Below are 18,535 nucleotides of genomic sequence, written 5' to 3'. Positions count from 1 at the left end.
GAAAACAAAAGGTGTCCCTTAGCCGGGCATGGCGGCGCACACCTGTTATCCTAGTGCTTGGGAGGCTGAGACAGGAAGATCACAGGTTTGAGGACAGCTGCAAATAGTGAGCCTCTTGTCAACCTAGAGACTCTGTTTCAAAATACAAATAAAATTGGACTGGGGGGTGTAGCTCGGAGGTAGAATGCCCTGGGGCTCAATCCCAAGTAATGTAACACACACGTGCCCCTTCCTAAAGAAAGCGCCTAGTTGCTGGAAGCTTGTCACAGAGTGCTGATTTTGTTAGCACAGGTCACTTTGGTGTTATCTGCTGGAAAGTGCTGTGACAAACAGTAAATCTGGGTGTCTGTGACACCGGTGGCACCCCTCAGACCTGGGGCCCTTTTGCTGCAGCACACATGGGTTGGCCCAAGAGGAATTCACGGCCACCTCACCACAGACCCAAGAGGGTGAAGCTGTTCCGGAGCCTGGGAGGTGGCAAAGGCAGGGAAGCGGGGACCAAGCCAGCCTCCCCCGGCCCCCAAGGCTGCCTACCTGCGTGTAGCAGCGCAAGAGCAGCCCCTTCTCCTTCAGCAGGCGGATGAAGTAGTGACAGATGGTGGGCTGGAGGGGAACGAGGACAACGCTGTGGTAAGAGAGGGCGGCACACCACTGCCCGCCCACACCCGTGTGTGTGTGTTTGTGTGTGTGTGTGTGTGTGTGTGTGTGTGTGTGTGTTACTGGGACCAGACCTGGGGCATTCTACCACTGAACTACACTCCTAGCCCTATTTATTTTTTGTTTTCAAACAAGGGCTGGCTAGGTTACTGAGAGGCTCAATACATTGCTGAGGCTGCCCTTGAACCTGTGGTCCTTCTGTCTCAGCCTCCCAAGGACTGAGATTACAGGTGTGCGCCACCATGCCCGGTTCAGAGTCCATGTACTTAGTGGCTATTGTCTCTACGCCCTGGAGGGGGCCTTCCCATGCCTGGTCTCCCCCAACCTCCCCTGCAGGAAAAGATCTCACCTTGAACTGCCCGGGATAGAGTTCCTTGGCCAGAGCAAAGAAGGGTTCTGGATGTTTCTGTGGAAGATAGAGCCAGAAGGCCAGATGCCTTACTTAGGTGGGATTAGGGTTGGAGCGGTCCCCCCACCCTGCTCATGACAGATGTGTACCTTAAAGTAGCCAATCTCAAAGATGGCCTCCGGATAGGGCAGATGGTACTTCTCTAGGTTGGCGTAGAGGCCAGTGGATGGAGAGCGGAAGTCAGGGATGCCCGCCGCTGGGAGGGGAGGGGCAGGAAGCAAGGATCAGGGATGACATCCCCACGGAACTAACAGACCCTCCGGGCTGGCTCACACAGGGCCCTCCCTAGCCCCCGCGAGGGGCTCCCCCACTCTTGGGGTGGAGGAGGGGGCACTTACATGTAGAGATTCCGGCTCCCACCAAACAGATGATCCTGCGACCTGGAGGAGCGGAGTTTAACATCATGTGACATGGTCTGCTCTGCCTCTACGATACCACCCACCCAGCCCCGGCACTGTTTCCTCTGTGCCAGGACCCGGACGGCATTTCAGATACATGATGATCTTCCCAACCATCAGAGGGATGTGTTAGCATCCTCATGTTACAATCCAGGAAACAAAGGCTCAGATTGGGGAACACGGTCAACTGGTAGAAGAGCCAGCAAGGCGACAAGGAATACACTGTTTGAAATGACACTGACTTAGGAATAGCCAGCAAAGTGCCACCTAAGTAAAAGTCTTTCTTCCAAATAGCTTAAAAAAACAAAACATAAGACCTTGAGGAGATGGCTGTGTAGGGCCATTCCCTGGGAGAGGTGTAGACTAGTAAGAAAATCTCTCAAGCTGGAATGTAGCTCAGCGGTAGACTTCTTGCCTAGCACATGCGAAATCCTACATTCAATCCCTAGTACTGCAAAAATAAATAAATAAAATCCAGGCATGGTGGCACATACCTGTAACCCCAGGACATGGTTAGCTGAGACAGGAGGATCCCAGGATTGAGGACATCCTCAGCAATTTAGCAAGGTCCACAGAAACTTAGCTAGACCTTGTTTCAAAAAAAAAAAAATAAGCCAGGTGTGGTGGTACACATTTGCAATCCCAGTATTTGGGAGGCTGAGACAGGAAGATCATGGTTCACAGCCAGCCTCAACTACTTTAATGAGGCCCTCGACAACTCAGTGAGACCCTGTTTCTTTTTTTTTTTGGTGGTACTGGGGTTCCTGGAAGCCCTTCTACCTCCGGGCTACACTCCCAGACCTACTTTTACATTTTTGTTTGGAAACAGGGTCTCCTAAGCCAGCGCGCGCGGCTGGCTTCGAACCTGCGCGATCCTCCTGTCTCTGCCTCCCAAGCGCGGGGATTACAAGCGTGCGCCACCACGCCCGGCGGACCCTGTTTCAAAATAAACAATAAAAAATAGGGCTGGGAGCCAGGCATGGTGGTGCACGTTTATAATCCCAGCCTTTGAGAGGCTGAGACAGGGGGATCACAGTTCGAGGACAGCCTCAGCTACTTTGTGAGGCCCTATGCAACTCAGTGAGACCCTGCTGCAAAATTTAAATACAAAAGCCGGGCATGGTGGCACTCACTTGTAATACCAGCATTTGGGAGGCTGAGACCTGAGGATTGTGGTTCGCAGACAGCCTCAGCTACTTAGTGAGGCCCTCCGCAACTAAAGAGTAAAAAAATAGGGCAGGGGGTGTAGCTTGGTGGTTGAATGCCACTGGGTTCCATCCCTAGTACCACAAAAATAAACAAATAAATAAATAAGCGGCCGGGCGTGGTGGCGCACGCTTGTAATCCCAGCGCTTGGGAGGCTGAGACAGGAGGATCGCACAGGTTCAAAGCCAGCCTCAGCTACTTAGTGAGGCCAGGAACTTAGTGAGACCCTGTTTCCAAATAAAGTATAAAATAGGTCTGGGTTCTATCCCCAGCACCACCTAAATAAATAAAAATAAATAAATAAAAATATTAAAAAATAAATACATAAATACATAAATAAATAAGGCTTGGGGTATAGCTTGGAGATAGACTGTTTCTGAGTTCAATCCCCTGTACCAAAAATAATAGATGAATAAATAAAAATAAATAAATAAATAAAAATTTTAGAGAGGTGATGAGCGGCTATGCCAGGCTGCAGCTACAGTCAGGACCTCTGTGAAGCCTTTTTTTAGCCTGGACATGAAGGAGGCCAAGCGGATGGTGGGTGAGCTCTACCGAGCTTGATATTGAAAGCTGCTGAACACTGTGCACTTATTTCAGCTAGACATCACTATGAAACAGGAACAAGATAAAGTCTGAGAAATGTTTATAAGGAATGCCTACATCTCAGATGCCCAGGATAGTTGATCTTCTGGTCGTTAAGGGAAAGATGGAACTGAAGAAACAGTGTGGACGCAGCGGACACATATTGTGCGGTTCTTCCACGAAAGAGAAACACCCAGGCCAAAGGATCTCCTGTCCAAGTTCTATATGGGCCGTGACCCATGAAGCCACTCAATGCAAAGGTCCATGTTGATATTTAATTATTTCAGAGCACAAATAAACTCATTATATGATAAAAATATTTTCAAAAACTCTGGCAACAGCTCATCTTCTAGACACAGTCCTGGATGACCTGTTTCCAGCGTATTATACTCATGTTTTTGTTACATTCCTTTCCTTCACAGGCAAACACACATCAGCTACCTGAAGCCTGGCCAATTTTAGGAGACCAAAGACTCGCCACTTTGGGCCCACACCCAGGAGAACGGCTAGAGACGGCCTCAAATCCTGGCTGTCCTGCTGAGACAGGAGGATCCCAGGTTTGAGGACATCCCCAGCAATTTAGCAAGGCCCACAGCAACTCTGCAAGACCTTGTTCAAAATAAAAAAATAAGCCGGGTGCCGGGTGTGGTGGCACACACTTATCTTGCTGCTGGCTGTGGGTCTTAGACTGTTTCTACTACTATGCTGAGCTTTGGCTTCCTACACTAGAAGACAGGCATAATGATGGCACTGACCTCGCAGGCATTGAGAGAATGAATTAATCCACACCAAGCTTAGACCAGCACCCAGCACCCAGCAAACACTGCATGTGTGTGATTCCTAATCTTTGGGTCAATTGTCCTAGATTTCTTGAGACCCACAAGTCATACACTTATAAGCGCTCTGTTCCCCAATTTTTTTTTTTACCAATTCTCACAAAAGAAGATGGGGCAGATGGGGCTGAATCTCTTGAGGAGCACCAGAGCCAAGCAGAAATAGCCCTGCAGCTGTCTCAGCTGCTGGCTGGTGGGTGGTCCTACCACACAGAGCCCTGACATCTGCCCGTCAGCTGACGGAAGACAAAAGGGTGCACAAACATCAAGGCCTGCCACAGTGCAGGCCCTTAGCTTCGTCTCTGGGACACCATCGGAGCAGGCCCGACTGGAGCCAGTGAGGATGGAGATGGGGGGTGTTGGGTTCAGAGGACCGTCAAATTCCGATTCTGCCACTTGCCAGTTGTTTGACCTTGCACAAAATCACATTTCTGCGCCTCAATTCCCTTCTCTGCCCATATGACTCCTATAACGACCTCATAGATATAATATGAAGACACAGTAAGAGGATACCAGAAAAGTGGTTGGTCCAGAGTCTGACAAACAGTGATGGCTAAATTAGTCATTGTTGTTATTGCGATGATGATGGTTGTGGTACTGGGGTTGGAACCCAGGGGCATCCTATAGCCTCCCAAGTACTGAGATTACAGGCATGCACTACATGCCCAGCTTGTTATTATCAATGATTATTCATTGTTAGTCCCACACAGGCTCCTGTGTGGGCCAGTTACTCCAAGACCCTGATGCAGGAGGACAGAAGGAACCGCTTTGTAGCACCACCCTGGCTCTCTGCTGCCTGAGCCGGAGGACAGCTGCAGGAGAGGGAGGGCCAGGGCAGCTCGCCTGGCTGCCGAGCAGGATGGGGAAACTGGAGAAGGGGTCCTCAACAAAAGGCTGTTCAGGACCCTCAAAGGGTCCATTGTTCCCCTTGAGGACTGCCAAGGGCTGGCTGCTCAGACTTCGGTGATTCATTTCACAACAAGAAATATAAATTTCATGGTGACCCAGCCAGTCAGCACCTACATTCCGACCTGAAACAAGCTTCCTGTAGCAGTATCTATGGCAAACATGCCACAGCTCTGGCTCAGTTCTAGGCCTCTAATCCTCTACATCCCTCTTAAATCGTTTAGCCCCCCTCCTTCCCCTAAACACACAACCCACAAAACTCCACAAGGTAGAATTATCACCCTCATTCTAGGAAATAGGCCTGGCCAATCAGGGCATAGTCAGCAATAGAGATGTGAGCCAGATCTGGCCAATCAGAAATACAGAACTTGATTAAGCAGTCTGTATTTGACCCAGCATGGGCCAACGGGAAGCGGTCTCTGGTGTTTTGCCTGGATCTCTGGGAAAGAGGTGTGTTCTTTAAGGAGTAGCTGTGAGGCTGGCAGAACTTACATTCAGAGCTGTTAAGAGTTACAGAGAATGGGTGCCGGAGAGAGGTGTGATCTTTAAGAACATGAGAGCAACTAGGTCCAACTGTGATTAAAGCTGGACTTCAGAGCCAACACCTTTTTGGGGGGCTGAAGAGTTGGATCTCTTGCTACTTATAACAAAAAGTGTGATGCCACTTAGGGCCAGGAGCGGGGGAAGTGGACCAACCAGGCGGGGGACTTACAGCGCTCGCTCTGCATGTACTGGGCCACCCCTTCCAGGGTTAGCTCATTCAGAAGTCGCTCCTTTGAGGTGCCCAGGCCCAGGGTCTGGGAGAAGAAATTCCGCAGGAAGTCCACTGTCCAGAAAGAAGAGAGAAAGCGCGGGGTGGGAATTCAGCCAGGGTGTGTGGATGTCCCCAGGGCCCCTCCCCTAGCCTGGGATCCCTGTCCTACCCACCATTGCAGGCACAATGCCTGGCCCAGCCCACGAACTCCAGGCTTCTGCTCTGGTGCTGGTGCCAAACCTACCACTACACACTGTGTGTGTGTGTGTGGGGGGGGGTAGGTACTGGGGATGGAACCCAGCAATTTTTTTTTTTTTTTAGTCTTTTTTTTATTTTTGAAACAGGGTCACACTGAGTTGCACAGGGCCTCGCTAAGTAGCTGAAGCTGTCTGCAAACTGTGATTTTCTGGTCTCAGCTTCCCAAATGCTGGGATTACAAGCGTGCTCCACCATTCCCAGCTTGTGGAGATGAGGGGGTATCTCTAGTCCCTGCTCTGAAATCCCGCAACCCAGGGCCCTCCCTGCCCCCCAGGAAGATACTTACTCTCCGCTTCTCCGCCAGTAGCTCCTTCTTCTGGATCAGAGTCTGAATCCTGGAAGGGGCGGGTGGGGTGGCCAAGCCCAAGAAGCGGGGTTAGGTGGGGTGAGGGAGGGGAGAGGTGGTAGTGACAAGGGTTGGGAGTGGGGGTCTGGCTGGGAAGAGGCCTGGGGAAGTGAGGGGCAGGGGGACAGGCTGGCCGGGGCAGGAGAATCTCGTTTGCTTCTCGTGTGAGTCACGCCACTTCGCTGGGTCTCAGTGTCCCTCTTCTTGGAAGGGAGCTCAGAGTCTGAGCTGAAGTCCTCGGGGCAGCACTCAGTAAGTGCTGGCTATTGCTGTTGTCGCACACCCGGTGTCGCGTCCTCCCATGTCCCTGTCCTGCGGAGTGTGGGCCTGCTCCCTTCCCAGAAGACTTGCTCACTGGTCACCCTGAGTGATGCCCTGCAGCTCCCTGAAGGAGCCCCCCAAACCGCAGCTCTGGGATTCTGTCCTGGGCCCTCTCTGCTCTCCCTCTGGGACTCTCTCCTGGGCCCTCTCTGCTTTCCCTGAGCTACCTGCCACACCAAGAACAATGGCCTCAGCCTAGTCACTGATGATACCACCTCTTTGTCCCCAGACCCAGGGTTCCCAACACCTCCTGGACACCTCGCCCCAGGTGACCCCGGCCATATCCCAAACCTCCCCCCACCCCGGCCCTTCTCAGTGAGGATCACTGTCCATCTGCCTTGCCTCCCTCCCTTGCCCACCTGCTCCAGCCGACAGCCCTCAGCCCCCAGTGTGTTGCTCAGGCTCCCAAGAGCCCCTCTCCTGACCCCTTCTCTCTATACCAGGCTCCACCTGCTCCAGCCCCCCACCCCCAGCCTCCTGGTCTTACTCTCCACCTCTGGTCCACCCTACTGCCCTCCCTGCAGTGGCCTATCTGGGTTGGCTCACTGATAAGCAGCCTTATCAGCCAATCACAAACATCTCTATGATGTTAGCTCCAAAAAGGCGGGACTTTGTATTCATCACTGAATGCACAGCACTGAGAGCGGGGCCTCTGGAACCATCGACTGCTGAATGGGTGTCTGCTAGACCAGTGCTGGGCCCTACAATGGATCTCAGATATGCACCCTGAGGTGGGTGTGGTGGCGCACGCTTGTAATCCCCGGGCTTGGGAGGCTGAGAAAGGAGGATCACACAGGTTCAAAGCCAGCCTCAGCAACTTAGTGAGGCTCTCAGCAACTTAGTGAGACCATGTTTCCAAATAAATTATAAAATAGGTCTGGGAGTATAGCCCGGAGGTAGAAAAGCCCCTGGGTTCCACCCCCAGTTCCACCCACCTCCCCCCCAAAAAAGGAAAAAAAAAAATATATATATATATATATATATATGCAGCCTGAACAGGTCAGCCTCTTGCTTAAAAGGCTTTCAGGCAAACCCCTCCCCCAGTCACTTACTATCCTGCTTCCAGGCCTTTTAAAAAGAACCTCCCCTCCAAACATATGATACTGGGGAATGAACCCAGGGGGATTCCATATTTGAGCTATACCCCCAGCCCTTTTTATTTTGAAACAGAGTCTCACAGAGTTGCTGAGGCTAGTCTCGAACTTGCAATCCTGCTGTCTTAGCCTCCCAAATCCTAGAATTATAGGCCTACACTACCATATCCAGCTTCCAAACATATTTTTAAGAATTCCTAGCCAGAAATGGTAGCACATGATTATAATCTCAGTACTTGGGAGGCTGAGACAAGAGGATCACAGGTTTGCAGGCAGTCTCAGCTAAACTTAGTGAGGCCCTGTTTCAAAATAAAGAATAAACAATAGGGTTGGGGGTGTAGCTTGGAGGTAGAATCCCCCTGGGTTCAATCCCTAGTAACACACGCAAATTCATTCATTTATTCCTTCCTTCTTTCCTCCCTCCCTCCCTTCCTTCTTCCTTTGGTGCTGGACCCCACACGTGCTAGGCGAGCACCCTACCACTGAACTGCACCCTCAGCTTTTTTATTGCTTTAAAAAATTTTTTTTGCGAGTCTGGGGATGGAACCCAGGGGCATTTGATCTCTGAGCTACACCCCCTGCTCTATTTTTATTCTTTATTTTGAAATGGTCTCACTAAGTTGCGGAGGGCCTCACTAAGTAGCTGAGGCTGTCCGCGAACCACGATCCTCCAGTCTCAGCCTCCCAAATGCTGGGATTGCAAGTGTGCGCCACCATGTCCGGCTTTTTTTTTTTTTTTTTTTTTTTGTGGTTCTGGGGTTCCTGGAAGCCCGTCTACCTCCAGGCTATACTCCCAGACCTATTTTTTACTTTTTATTTGGAAACAGGGTCTCTTAAACCAGCGCGGCTGGCCTCGAACCTGCGCGATCCTCCTGTCTCAGCCTCCCAAGCGCGGGGATTACAAGCGTGCGCCACCACGCCCGGCTTTTTATTGCTTTTTAAGATGCTTTGCAAAAACTCTGACTGTTAGACAATTTGTAACTTGGGCACCTGCCTTAGGATTTCCCCATCTCGCCTTCATGAATATAACCCCTATTAATAGTTTGATGGTAATTTTTACAGATTTTTTTCTCTGCATATAAAAACTCATTATTTTTTAGAAAAATAAGTCATACCGTAGTACAGTGCTACACTTTGCATTTACACTAAACAATATACCACGGACCCACCTCATTCTCTTAAGCAGCTGCATAGTGTTGCATTGTACAGATGAACCATAGTTCATTTAATCTATCTCCTGACAGCCGTTTGGACTGTTTCCAGCCTTGCCCGTTACAGACAATGCTGCAGTTTACATCCCTGCATCTCTTTGGGACTGAGGATCACTTCTACCATGAGACCTTTTTCTCTGGCAGCAGTCATTCTTTGGGAACCTCAGCACGACTCCTCTGTGCACTTGAACAGTATTATAATCCCAGCTTCTGTGCTGCCCATTTTTTAGTTTTTCGGGGAGGGAGTACTGGGGATTGAAACCAGGGCCATACTACTTCTGAGCCCCATCCCTAGCCCTATTTTTTTCCATCTTTAAGCTACACTCCCAGCCCTATTTTTTAAATTTCTAATTTGGAAATAGGGTCTTGCTAAATGGCTGAGGGCCTCGCTAAGTTGCTGAGGCTGGTTTTGAACCTGTGTTTCTCCTGTCTCGGTCTTCCGTGCACTAGGACTACAGGTGTGTGCCACCAAATCCAGCCCCCAGCTCTATTTTATTTTGTATTTTAAAACAGGGTCCTGCTAAGTTTCCCAAGCTGAACTTGAACTTATGATCTTCCCGTCTCAGCCTCTCAAGTACTGGGATTAAGGTATGTCCACTACACCCAGCTGTGCACTACTTACATTTGAAGCGTGATCTCACGGGCGTGAGTGGGCTGGCACTTTCATGGTGCAGAAAGTGGGGGTACACAAGGGACCTGCCCCACATGTGGGAGCAACCTGGCCTTAGCAGAAGCTGGCAGTGTTCGCAAGTGCCTTCCAGCATCTGTGAGGAAGCCTAGCTATTCTTCCCAAAGCATCTAAAGGGTAGTATGCCAGTTCCATGGGTTTTAAACCCTTCTCTGTTCCTCTGCCCAGGAAAATGGCCACGAAAGGCCTTATTCTTCACAGAGATGTTGAGAAGATTAAATGAGATGTTGCCTGTAAAGCACTAAGCAGAGAGCCTGGCTGGAGTAAGTAGCCAATACATGCTATAAATAGCTGACCCCACCAGGCGTGGCTTGTAATCCCAGCATTCGGGAGGCTGAGACTGGAGGATCATGGTTCCCGGACAGCCTCAGCTATTTTGCGAGGCCCTCCACAACTTAGTGAGCCCCTGTTTCGAAATAAAGAATAAAATAGGGCAGGGGGTGTAGCTCAGAGGTTGAATGCCCCTGGGTTCCATCCCCAGACTCGCAATAAAATAAAATAAATAGCTGACCCCCTCCTCAAGCTATCCAACCACTGAACGAATGCACCCACTGGGTCCTGCTCCCAGGGCTTTGCACAGCCCTCGCACAGAACAACAGTTCTCACTTGGTCTAAGAAGATTCTAAGGCGCTCATTACTTATCACTCTGTGACTACCTCTTGGCCTCATTCCTAGACTAGCCATGGGTTCCTCTGGGAAAGGGCATGGCTGAAATCTCCTGTGACCCACAAAGTTTGCTTTGGGCCCCAGAAGCGCCCTGAGCTACTTTCATAATCACCATTTAGGACCATTTTCTTGTCACTTGTCTGCGAGCTCTCTGCGTTCAGGACAATCAAACACCTGTCTATACTAGGCCCAGCAAAAACAAGGTTCCAATGGAGATTAGGAGTGGGGTGGACACAGCAAGGGAAGAGTAAATTTTGGGAGGGAAGACCTGGGGTTGCATGCTTTTCTCTGACAGTCCCCAGGACGGCTGCACCACGTGCAGGGGTTGGGACAATATTCACAGGGCCCTGGTAACTCTCTCCCCTCTGCCACCACCCCGTTGGGATGGGACCACCTCCGTCTTCCTCCTTCCCTCCACCCTTCCCCCCATCTCACCTGCGCCTCCTGCACCTTCCCTGCCTGCGTCTCCAGAGGGTCAGAGGCTGGGGAGGGGGAGCAGATGTGGTTACAGTGGGGGGCATGGTTAAGAGGTTCAAAATGGCAGTTGGGGAGATAAGACCCATCAACTAGTTACACTGGGGTCAAGGCTGGTGGTAAAAATGGAAACGAGGGAGGGAGGAGTCGGGGCAAAGCAGATCTTAGACTGAGGAGAACTGGCTGGAGAGGTGGCTAGAAAGGGGCCAGGAGGCTCAGGAGGGGAAGGTTTAGGAGAGAGAAGAAAGGAGGAGAGGAGACACGGCTGAAGGAAAACTCAGGAGGAGTTAAAAGGCATAGTAGTGTGTGTTTGTGAGCAGGGAGGGTCAAGATTACATGGGAGAGGGAAGTTTGACAAGAGCAAAGATAAGAAGGGATACATCGGCTGGGAGGCGGGTAGGAGGTCGGAGGTGCAGTGGAGGTGGTAGGTTTATGAGAGGCACAGAAACCAGAGGAAAGTGACAGGACGGGACACGAGGGGTCCCGTAGCATCCTACAGTTGCCCCTATCACCAGGTATTCTTAGCAATCGGGTCCGCGGCAACTTAAAGGCCTTAGCAAAGGGGGTCCTCAGAAGCCAAGATGCAAGAAACACGCAAACAGACGTACTGGCGGACCCTTAAAACGTCGTAACCCAGAAACCCACCGACCTAGCAATATGGACCACCTAGCAACGGCCCTCCAAATCCCACTCCCCTCAGGCAGCCCATACCTCCCACCCTGGCGCGCCTACCCTCGGGCCCCGGGGCCTGCAGCCCTCAGCCAGGCCCCAGCGCAGCCCGACCCTCCCACCAGAGCCCCCGACTCACGGTCCGGCTCGGCCATGGGCGCGGGGCGGGGGCCCTCGGGGCTGTCTCCGACTGCTCTGTCCCGTGACGGCACCGGAAGTAGGAGGGGCAGGACCGGACAGAGAACTACAACTCCCTGCAGCCATCGCGGCAGCGCCCTTCTTAGGTACGGAAGCCGCGAATGAGCCGGACTACGAGTCCCAGAGGGCCTGGCGTCAGCAGCCATTTTGGTAAAGGGCGTCCGGGAATTGTGGGGACGACTAGGGAGCGGTAGTCCATATGAATACTCTGATTGGCCATGTGGCGGTATGGGGGCGGGAGTAAGCAATGTAGCCCACTCTGGTTGGGTAAACCAGGGGGCGTGTTGGGGAATTTCCCGCAGGGCGGAAGCGCCGGAGCTCCTGACAGAGCCCAACGGCAGGCGGGCGGCCGCGGGGCCCCTGAGGTGGCAGGGGCCATGGCCGGGGTCGCGTGCTTGGGGAAAGCTGCGGACTCAGATGAATGGTGTGATAGCGGCCTGGGCTCTCTGGGCCCGGACGCAGCGGCTCCTGGAGGACCAGGGCTGGGCCCGGAGCTGGGCCCGGGGCTGTCGTGGGCGCCCCTCGTCTTTGGCTACGTCACTGAGGATGGGGACACGTGAGTGAACCTTACACTGCCAAACGGGGTCCTAGGATGCAAAGTCTGATTACCCATTAGTCTCTGATCCCTGTGGCTTCGTAACCTCTTCCTACTCAATCTGATTTACTATGTTGAACTTCCTGACCCCTAATCTCCAGGGTCTAACTTATAATGAAACCAGTCTTTTACTTTCATCCTAACCCAATTTCTGACCTTCCTTTCTTGAATTCTAGTTTTCAGCTCCTGGAATTTACATCCTACCCATTGATCCTGAAACCTGATTTGAGCCTCCCTGACTATTGGAACTCTGGCTCGGGTCCTCCTGACTTCTAATCTTCAAACACGATCTTTGATTTTTAGCTCCTGATTTATTTTTAGACGTTGACTTTCAAAATTACTACTTGGTTCCCAACTCTATGACCCAGTCTTCTGAGCATTGATCTTCAAACCCTTAAATTCAAAGAGAGAATGGGGAGCATGAGAATTCCGTGAGAAAAGAGATTCATCTGTTAATGAATTATTTCCCTCACATACAAAAGAAGGGGATGGGGGAGGTTAATAAAACCAGAGCTGGTTCTTTGAGGTCAGAGTTTATTAAGCGCCTCCTATGGGTCAGGCACTTTTTAATCACTAGGGATGCAACAGTAAACACATCATACAAAAAACCCAGGTGAAGTCCCCTGTGTGACTCTTTATAATCATTCTTCCTTCTGCTTAGAATGTTTTTCTCAGCTTATCCACATGTCTAATTTTTCTGTTTTATTTTTCTCCAAAGCACTTACTGCCTTTTTAAAAAATCTGGGTGGTACTGGGGGTGGAACCCAGAGGCTTTCTACCTCCAGGCTATACTCCCAGACCTATTTTATATTTTATTTGGAAACAGGGTCTCTCTAAGTTGCCGAGAGCCTAAGTAGCTGAGGTTGGCTTCGAACCTGTGCGATCCTCCTGTCTCAGCCTCCCAAGTGCAGGGATTACAAGCGTGCGCCACCACGCCCGGCTCACTTACTGCCTTTTTACTTTCTTTTCTTTCCTTCTTTTTTTCTTTCCTTTCTTCCCCAAGCACCTTGCTGGACTCTGCCTGCATCTTCCCTCTGTGCACCTGCCATGGCAGGGAAACTCTCAAGACAATAAGTGGTGACAACTAATTGTAGGGCTCAGCTCATGTTTCTCATATCTTTCATGCTTACTGTAATTTATACATGATAATCAGTGTCTTCAGAACTGTTGCTTCATATAATGTATTTTGGGTTCTTTTTTGTTTTTTCTTTTGTACTTGGGATTTAACCCTGGGGCATTCTACCTCCAAGCTATACCCCTAGCCCAATATTATATCATTTTTTCCTTTTTTTTTTTAGGTGCCGGGGATTAAACCCAGGAGCATTCTATCTCTGAGCTAAATCCACAGCCCTGTTTTTTATTCTTTATTTTGAAACAGGGTCTCACTCAGTTGTGAAGGGCCTCACTAAGTAGCTGAGACTGGCCACGAACCTGCGATCCTCCTGTTTCAGCCTCCCAAGTACTGGGGTTACAAGCATGCACCACCATGCCTGGCTCTGATTTTATATTTTATTTGGAAACAGGTTCACACTAGGTTGCTGAGAGCCTTGCTAGGTTGCTGAGGGTGGCTTTGAACCTGATATCCTCCCATCTCAACCTCCTAAGTATTGTGGTTAATGTATGCAACACCATGCCCAGCTCATATACTGTGTTTTATGATTTTGTTGTTGTTTTTATTGTTTTCAGATGGGAGGAAAATCAGTCCCGGTTACTTCATTTGGGGCAGAAGTTAATCACTTAACAAAAGTGATTAAACCGGGCGTGGTGGCTCACACTTGTAATCACAGTACCTGGGAGGCTGAGACAGGGGGGATCCAGGTTCATGGCCAGCCTCAGCTACTTAGGCCCTCCACAACGTAGTGAGACCCTGTTTCAAAATAAAAAATTGGGCTGGGGATGTAGCTCGGAGGTAGAATGCCCCTGGGTTCCATCCCCAGCACCACACACACACACACACAACAAACAAACAAACAGTGATTAAACAAAATTGCTGAGTTAACTCTAATCTCTGACTCTTCCAGACTTGCCAACAGCTATTTCTAGAATTATGGTCACAATACCTCGCACATAGTAGGTGTGCCATGTTTATTAAGTGAAGGAAAGTGAGTGCTTGACCTCTGCCCTCTGCCCCCTGTCTTTGTCCCCAGGGCACTGCACCTGGCGGTAATTCATCAGCACGAACCCTTCCTGGATTTCCTCCTAGACTTCTCCGCTGGCACGGAGTACCTGGACCTGCAGAATGACCTAGGCCAAGTGAGCCAAGGGGACAGCGGAGGGCATGGGATCCGGAGTTCTCAGTGTGACCTTAACTTCTGCTTTCTGCTCCTGCAGACAGCACTGCACCTCGCAGCCATCCTAGGGGAGGCATCGGTGGTGGAGAAATTGTATGCAGCGGGCGCTGGGTTGCTAATGGTGGAGCGTGGGGGCCACACGGCCCTGCATCTGGCCTGTCGCGGGCGGGCACATGCCTGCGCATGTGCGCTGCTCCAGCCCCGCCCCCAGCGTCCCAGTGAAGTCCCTGGCACCTACCTCGCACACAGCCCGGACCGCACCCCCAGCACGGGGCAAACCCCAGTTGCCTCGTACCAGGAACCCGACTCAGAGAAGGAAGAGGAAGAGAATAAAGAGGACTGGAGGCTGCAACTTGAGTCTGAAAACTACGATGGTGAGGATGCTCCCACACCAGAAGGCACACAGGCTCCCAGACACAAGGTGCAGGGCTCCGGGCTTAGCTTTTCTGCTTAAGACCCTTGGGAAGTTGGCCCTAGGCTTCAGGGACCCTAGTATTTTGAGATCAAGGACCTCTGCTCTGGCCCCAGACATGGAGAATTAAACATGGGACCCAGAACTCCTGCCTGGTGGCCCAGATCTGCCACCCACAGACCCAGAGCTTCCAGGATGCAGTGGTTGAACCCAGGCTCCCTACCTGCAACGTGCAGTCCACCTGGGATTCTTGTTCCGACCTACAAACCACAGGCCCTAGCCCACTCAGGATCTGGGGCTTTGAAGTCCAGCCTTGTGCAACTGTGGCCTCCTGGATTCCCAGCCATGGGGTGCAGGGGCAGCCCCTCAGCCAGGCCTCCTGGAGAGAGGCCCTGTCTACCCAGGACTCTGGTATCTGAGTTTCACATCTCCCCCTTTTTTTTTTTTTTTTTTTTTTTTGCGGTGCTGAGGATGGAACCCAGGGGCATTCTACCTCTGAGCTACACCCCCCCAGCCCTATTTTCTATTCTTTATTTTGAAACAGGGTCTCACTGAGTTGCAAAGGGCCTCACTAAGTAGCTGAGGCTGTCTGTGAACCACGATCCTCCTGTCTCAGCCTCCAAATGCTGGGATTACAAGTGTGCGCCTCCTTGCCCAACTGAACCCTCCCTTCTTTAAGTTCAGCTGAGTGGGACTAGGGTCCCACTACAAGTGGACTGAAGTCACTCAGGGCCTATGTTCAGGACCCATTCCCCAAACTCAGGTCACAGGCCTTTCAGATATTTAGGACCCAGCTCCTCTGTGAAAGAGACCAGAGACTTGGGGCCCCTGGCCTCAAGATCCAGTAATTCCATTGACAACTTCAGGCTTTTTGCCCATAGGCCCCGGATATCCCACAATCCAGTACTGGTACCCATTGGCACGCTCAGACACCTGAGGCTTCAGATCAGTGGGTTCCGGGTGTCTCTGTGACATACCTGCAGAGCAATTCAGGAGCCAGATCCCAAACTTGATCACCCTCGGGCCGCATGGCCCTTCCCCAGTACTATGGCACTGGGAACCCCGGTCTCCCACCATCCACTGACACCAGTCACTCTGTCCTCAGGCCACACCCCACTCCATGTGGCCGTCATTCACAAAGACTCGGAGATGGTCCGACTGCTCCGGGACGCTGGAGCAGACCTCAACAAACCGGTGAGCCACTGTAAAGGGCAGGTGGTGAGTGGTTGTCCCCTTGGGCCCGCTGACCTCTCTGCCACATGCCACAGGAGCCCACGTGTGGCCGGAGCCCTCTGCACTTGGCAGTGGAGGCGCAGGCGGCTGATGTGCTAGAGCTCCTCCTGAAAGCGGGTGCCGACCCTGCCGCCCGCATGTACGGGGGCCGCACTCCGCTGGGCAGCGCTCTGCTCCGGCCCAATCCTGCCCTCGCCCGCCTCCTCCGCGCACACGGAGCGCCTGAGCCTGAGCCTGAGGACGAGGACGACAGGCCTGGCCCCTGCAGCAGCAGTAGTGACAGCGATGGCGACGGTGACGGCAGGGATGAGAGTGTGAGTCAGGAGGGCAGCCCGGCTGGGGCATCAGGGTAAACTGCAGCGGAGCGCAGGAGCAGATAATCAGGCAGGTTCCCTCACGGGAACCCCGGGGGCAGGGCAGTGAGGTGGACCGCAGTCAGGAGGGACCCGGACATGGTGGTGTGGGGGGACTCCGGAGGTATGGAAGGCTAAGGCAGTGGCAGGTAGAACTCAGGCAGAGGTGGAGAGCAGACCTCAGTCCTGTGATGGGTGAGCACAGGCAGCAGTGGGTGGCAGTGTGGGGAGTGGTTTTGGAGCAAAAGTTGGAGAACTCAGGCTGTAGCAGGTGACCTTTGGCAGCGGTGGGGTTGGGCTTGGTACACTGGCAGTGATAGGAAAGACCCTAGTCAGCGGTGAGAAGAGGTTCAGTTGGAGAACCCAGGCAATGAGACACTGCCCTGGGCCAGGGACAGCACTGAACGGTGGGGGTAGAAGAATTTGGGTAAAGGCAGAGGAGAGGAATGGAGGAGAGAGACCTCAAGTCCCTGAAATACTAGAGCAGCTGCGAAGCTGGAACTCCAGCATTAGTGGTAGGAGAAGCAGGCCTGGGAGCCGTGGCCTCGAACATGGTGCTCAGAGAGCCAGGAGCAAGGAGGTTGAACCCCAGCAGGGATCTCCTGCTTCCAGGCAAGGCCAGTTCTTAGAGAGCTGTGACTCGGGCGGTGGGCAGGGCCACACCCTTTACCACCCCCTCTACCCCCAGGATGAATATGACGACATCGTGGTTCACAGTGGCCGGAAGCCCAAATCGGCTACCCCCTCTCCAGGCATCCAAACCTCTTCCTGACAGCCCCGACCCCATCTGATGTTTAAGTGTTAATATAATTTCAAATTTAATAAAATCTCAGCCTGAAAACCAAAGGCCAAGCTAACGCTGCCTTCCCCATGGTCTGGTGTATCCTGGGGTCAGTGTCTGCAAAGCCAAGCACCACATGCCGAGCCTGGCTGGTTCTTTGTGCTTTATTCACTCAGAAGGGGTGGGGTGGGTTAGGGGATGCTGAGGGGTGTTTCCCCTGCCCCCCCAGTCCAGCTCAGACCTGTCCCCTCTGGCTTGGTTCAGAGGCACACCCTTTCTCCAGTCCCTTCCAGGCTGGGTTGTGGGTGGAACAGGGGCCAAGTGAAGAAGGGGGTTTGGAGTCAACAGTCCTAAGCCGCAGGGTGCTGGGGAGGGAGGAGGGCACGAGGCCAGGGTCAGCCCTCCCTCCTGAGGTCCTCCCCCAGTCTTGCTGTGGCTTTCTGCAGCTCCTCCCTCATGTGCTCCAGCCGCTCCACGTCGTGTCCCTGGTGGAATCAGAGATGGGGTCAGCGCCTGCACTCAAAGGCCGGCCACCTCAGTGGTCACCATGAATGTAGGCCTGCCCTGTCACAGTGATCATCCTCGTCAGCACAGCCTGATGGTGAGCATCCTGATGACCATGACCCCGGGGTTCGCGTTCACTGTTGCAGCTGATGGAGCAGCTATGGGACTAGTAAAGATGCCCGATTTGGGTGGCCCATCTGTGATATCATAGCTGTTTCGGTTACAGCCACTGATCACAGTGACAACTTCATGCTGTGACCCAGCAATGGTGTCAGTCTCCAATCTAGCAAGCCAGGCACAGCATCCGCTTTCACGGTGGCCAGCTTGCTCGCTCTGGACCAGCGAGGGTGGCTAACTCAAATGCTTCTGAGCAACGTGGTGGCCTTCCTGGTGACTGTAAGATGGAAGCCGCCATGGCCAAGTGGTGGCCTTGCTTGGGCGTCAGACTGGGTCACTGGTCATTCGTGGTGGATCTTGCTGTCTGCTGCTGGGTTGGGTTAGGGTTTGCAGTGACTGCCGACCCTCTGATGTCCCCTCCCCCGATGCCCTCATCCCTTTCCCCCACTCACCTCCTTCTCCAAAGCTGCTTCCTCCTCCTGCTCGGCCTCAGCTCCTGACTGCTGCTGCTGCTGGTGGGGCGAGTTCTCACGCCTCTCTCCTCCACCCCTCTCAGCTCCCTGCCACAGACTGCGG

The 18,535-nt window shown here is 52.4% G+C and overlaps 3 protein-coding genes across 3 annotated transcripts in view; 1 reads left to right on the top strand and 2 right to left on the bottom strand.

Annotated features, from left to right (window-relative positions):
* The window catches only part of SIRT2 (sirtuin 2), a gene marked incomplete at both ends in the record, with an annotated part of 29,198 nt that extends 17,459 nt beyond the window's left edge, over positions 1–11,739 (bottom strand). Inside the window, 8 exon segments of the mRNA XM_080702755.1 lie at positions 535–603; positions 1,007–1,063; positions 1,156–1,262; positions 1,405–1,446; positions 5,707–5,820; positions 6,293–6,341; positions 11,615–11,709; positions 11,712–11,739. Coding sequence (XP_080558881.1) covers positions 535–603; positions 1,007–1,063; positions 1,156–1,262; positions 1,405–1,446; positions 5,707–5,820; positions 6,293–6,341; positions 11,615–11,709; positions 11,712–11,739 — 561 coding nt within the window.
* A 311-nt stretch (positions 11,740–12,050) lies between these two features.
* NFKBIB (NFKB inhibitor beta) lies at positions 12,051–17,329 on the top strand (the record flags this gene model as incomplete). Its single annotated transcript, XM_080704062.1, has 6 exons — positions 12,051–12,229; positions 14,416–14,521; positions 14,600–14,933; positions 16,077–16,165; positions 16,240–16,518; positions 17,246–17,329. 6 exons carry the CDS (start codon positions 12,051–12,053, stop codon positions 17,327–17,329), a joined length of 1,071 nt encoding a protein of 356 aa, XP_080560188.1.
* A 404-nt stretch (positions 17,330–17,733) lies between these two features.
* Positions 17,734–18,535, bottom strand: part of CCER2 (coiled-coil glutamate rich protein 2) — a gene marked incomplete at both ends in the record, with an annotated part of 2,096 nt that continues 1,294 nt past the window's right edge. The window contains 3 exon segments of the mRNA XM_080703582.1: positions 17,734–17,823; positions 17,957–18,125; positions 18,412–18,529. Coding sequence (XP_080559708.1) covers positions 17,734–17,823; positions 17,957–18,125; positions 18,412–18,529 — 377 coding nt within the window.

Source organism: Muscardinus avellanarius (assembly GCF_963383645.1).
Source record: "Muscardinus avellanarius genome assembly, chromosome: 10".
Classification (NCBI taxonomy): domain Eukaryota; kingdom Metazoa; phylum Chordata; class Mammalia; order Rodentia; family Gliridae; genus Muscardinus; species Muscardinus avellanarius.
The sequence above is the reverse complement of the archived record's forward strand: the minus strand, read 5'-3'. Positions and strand labels throughout refer to the sequence as shown.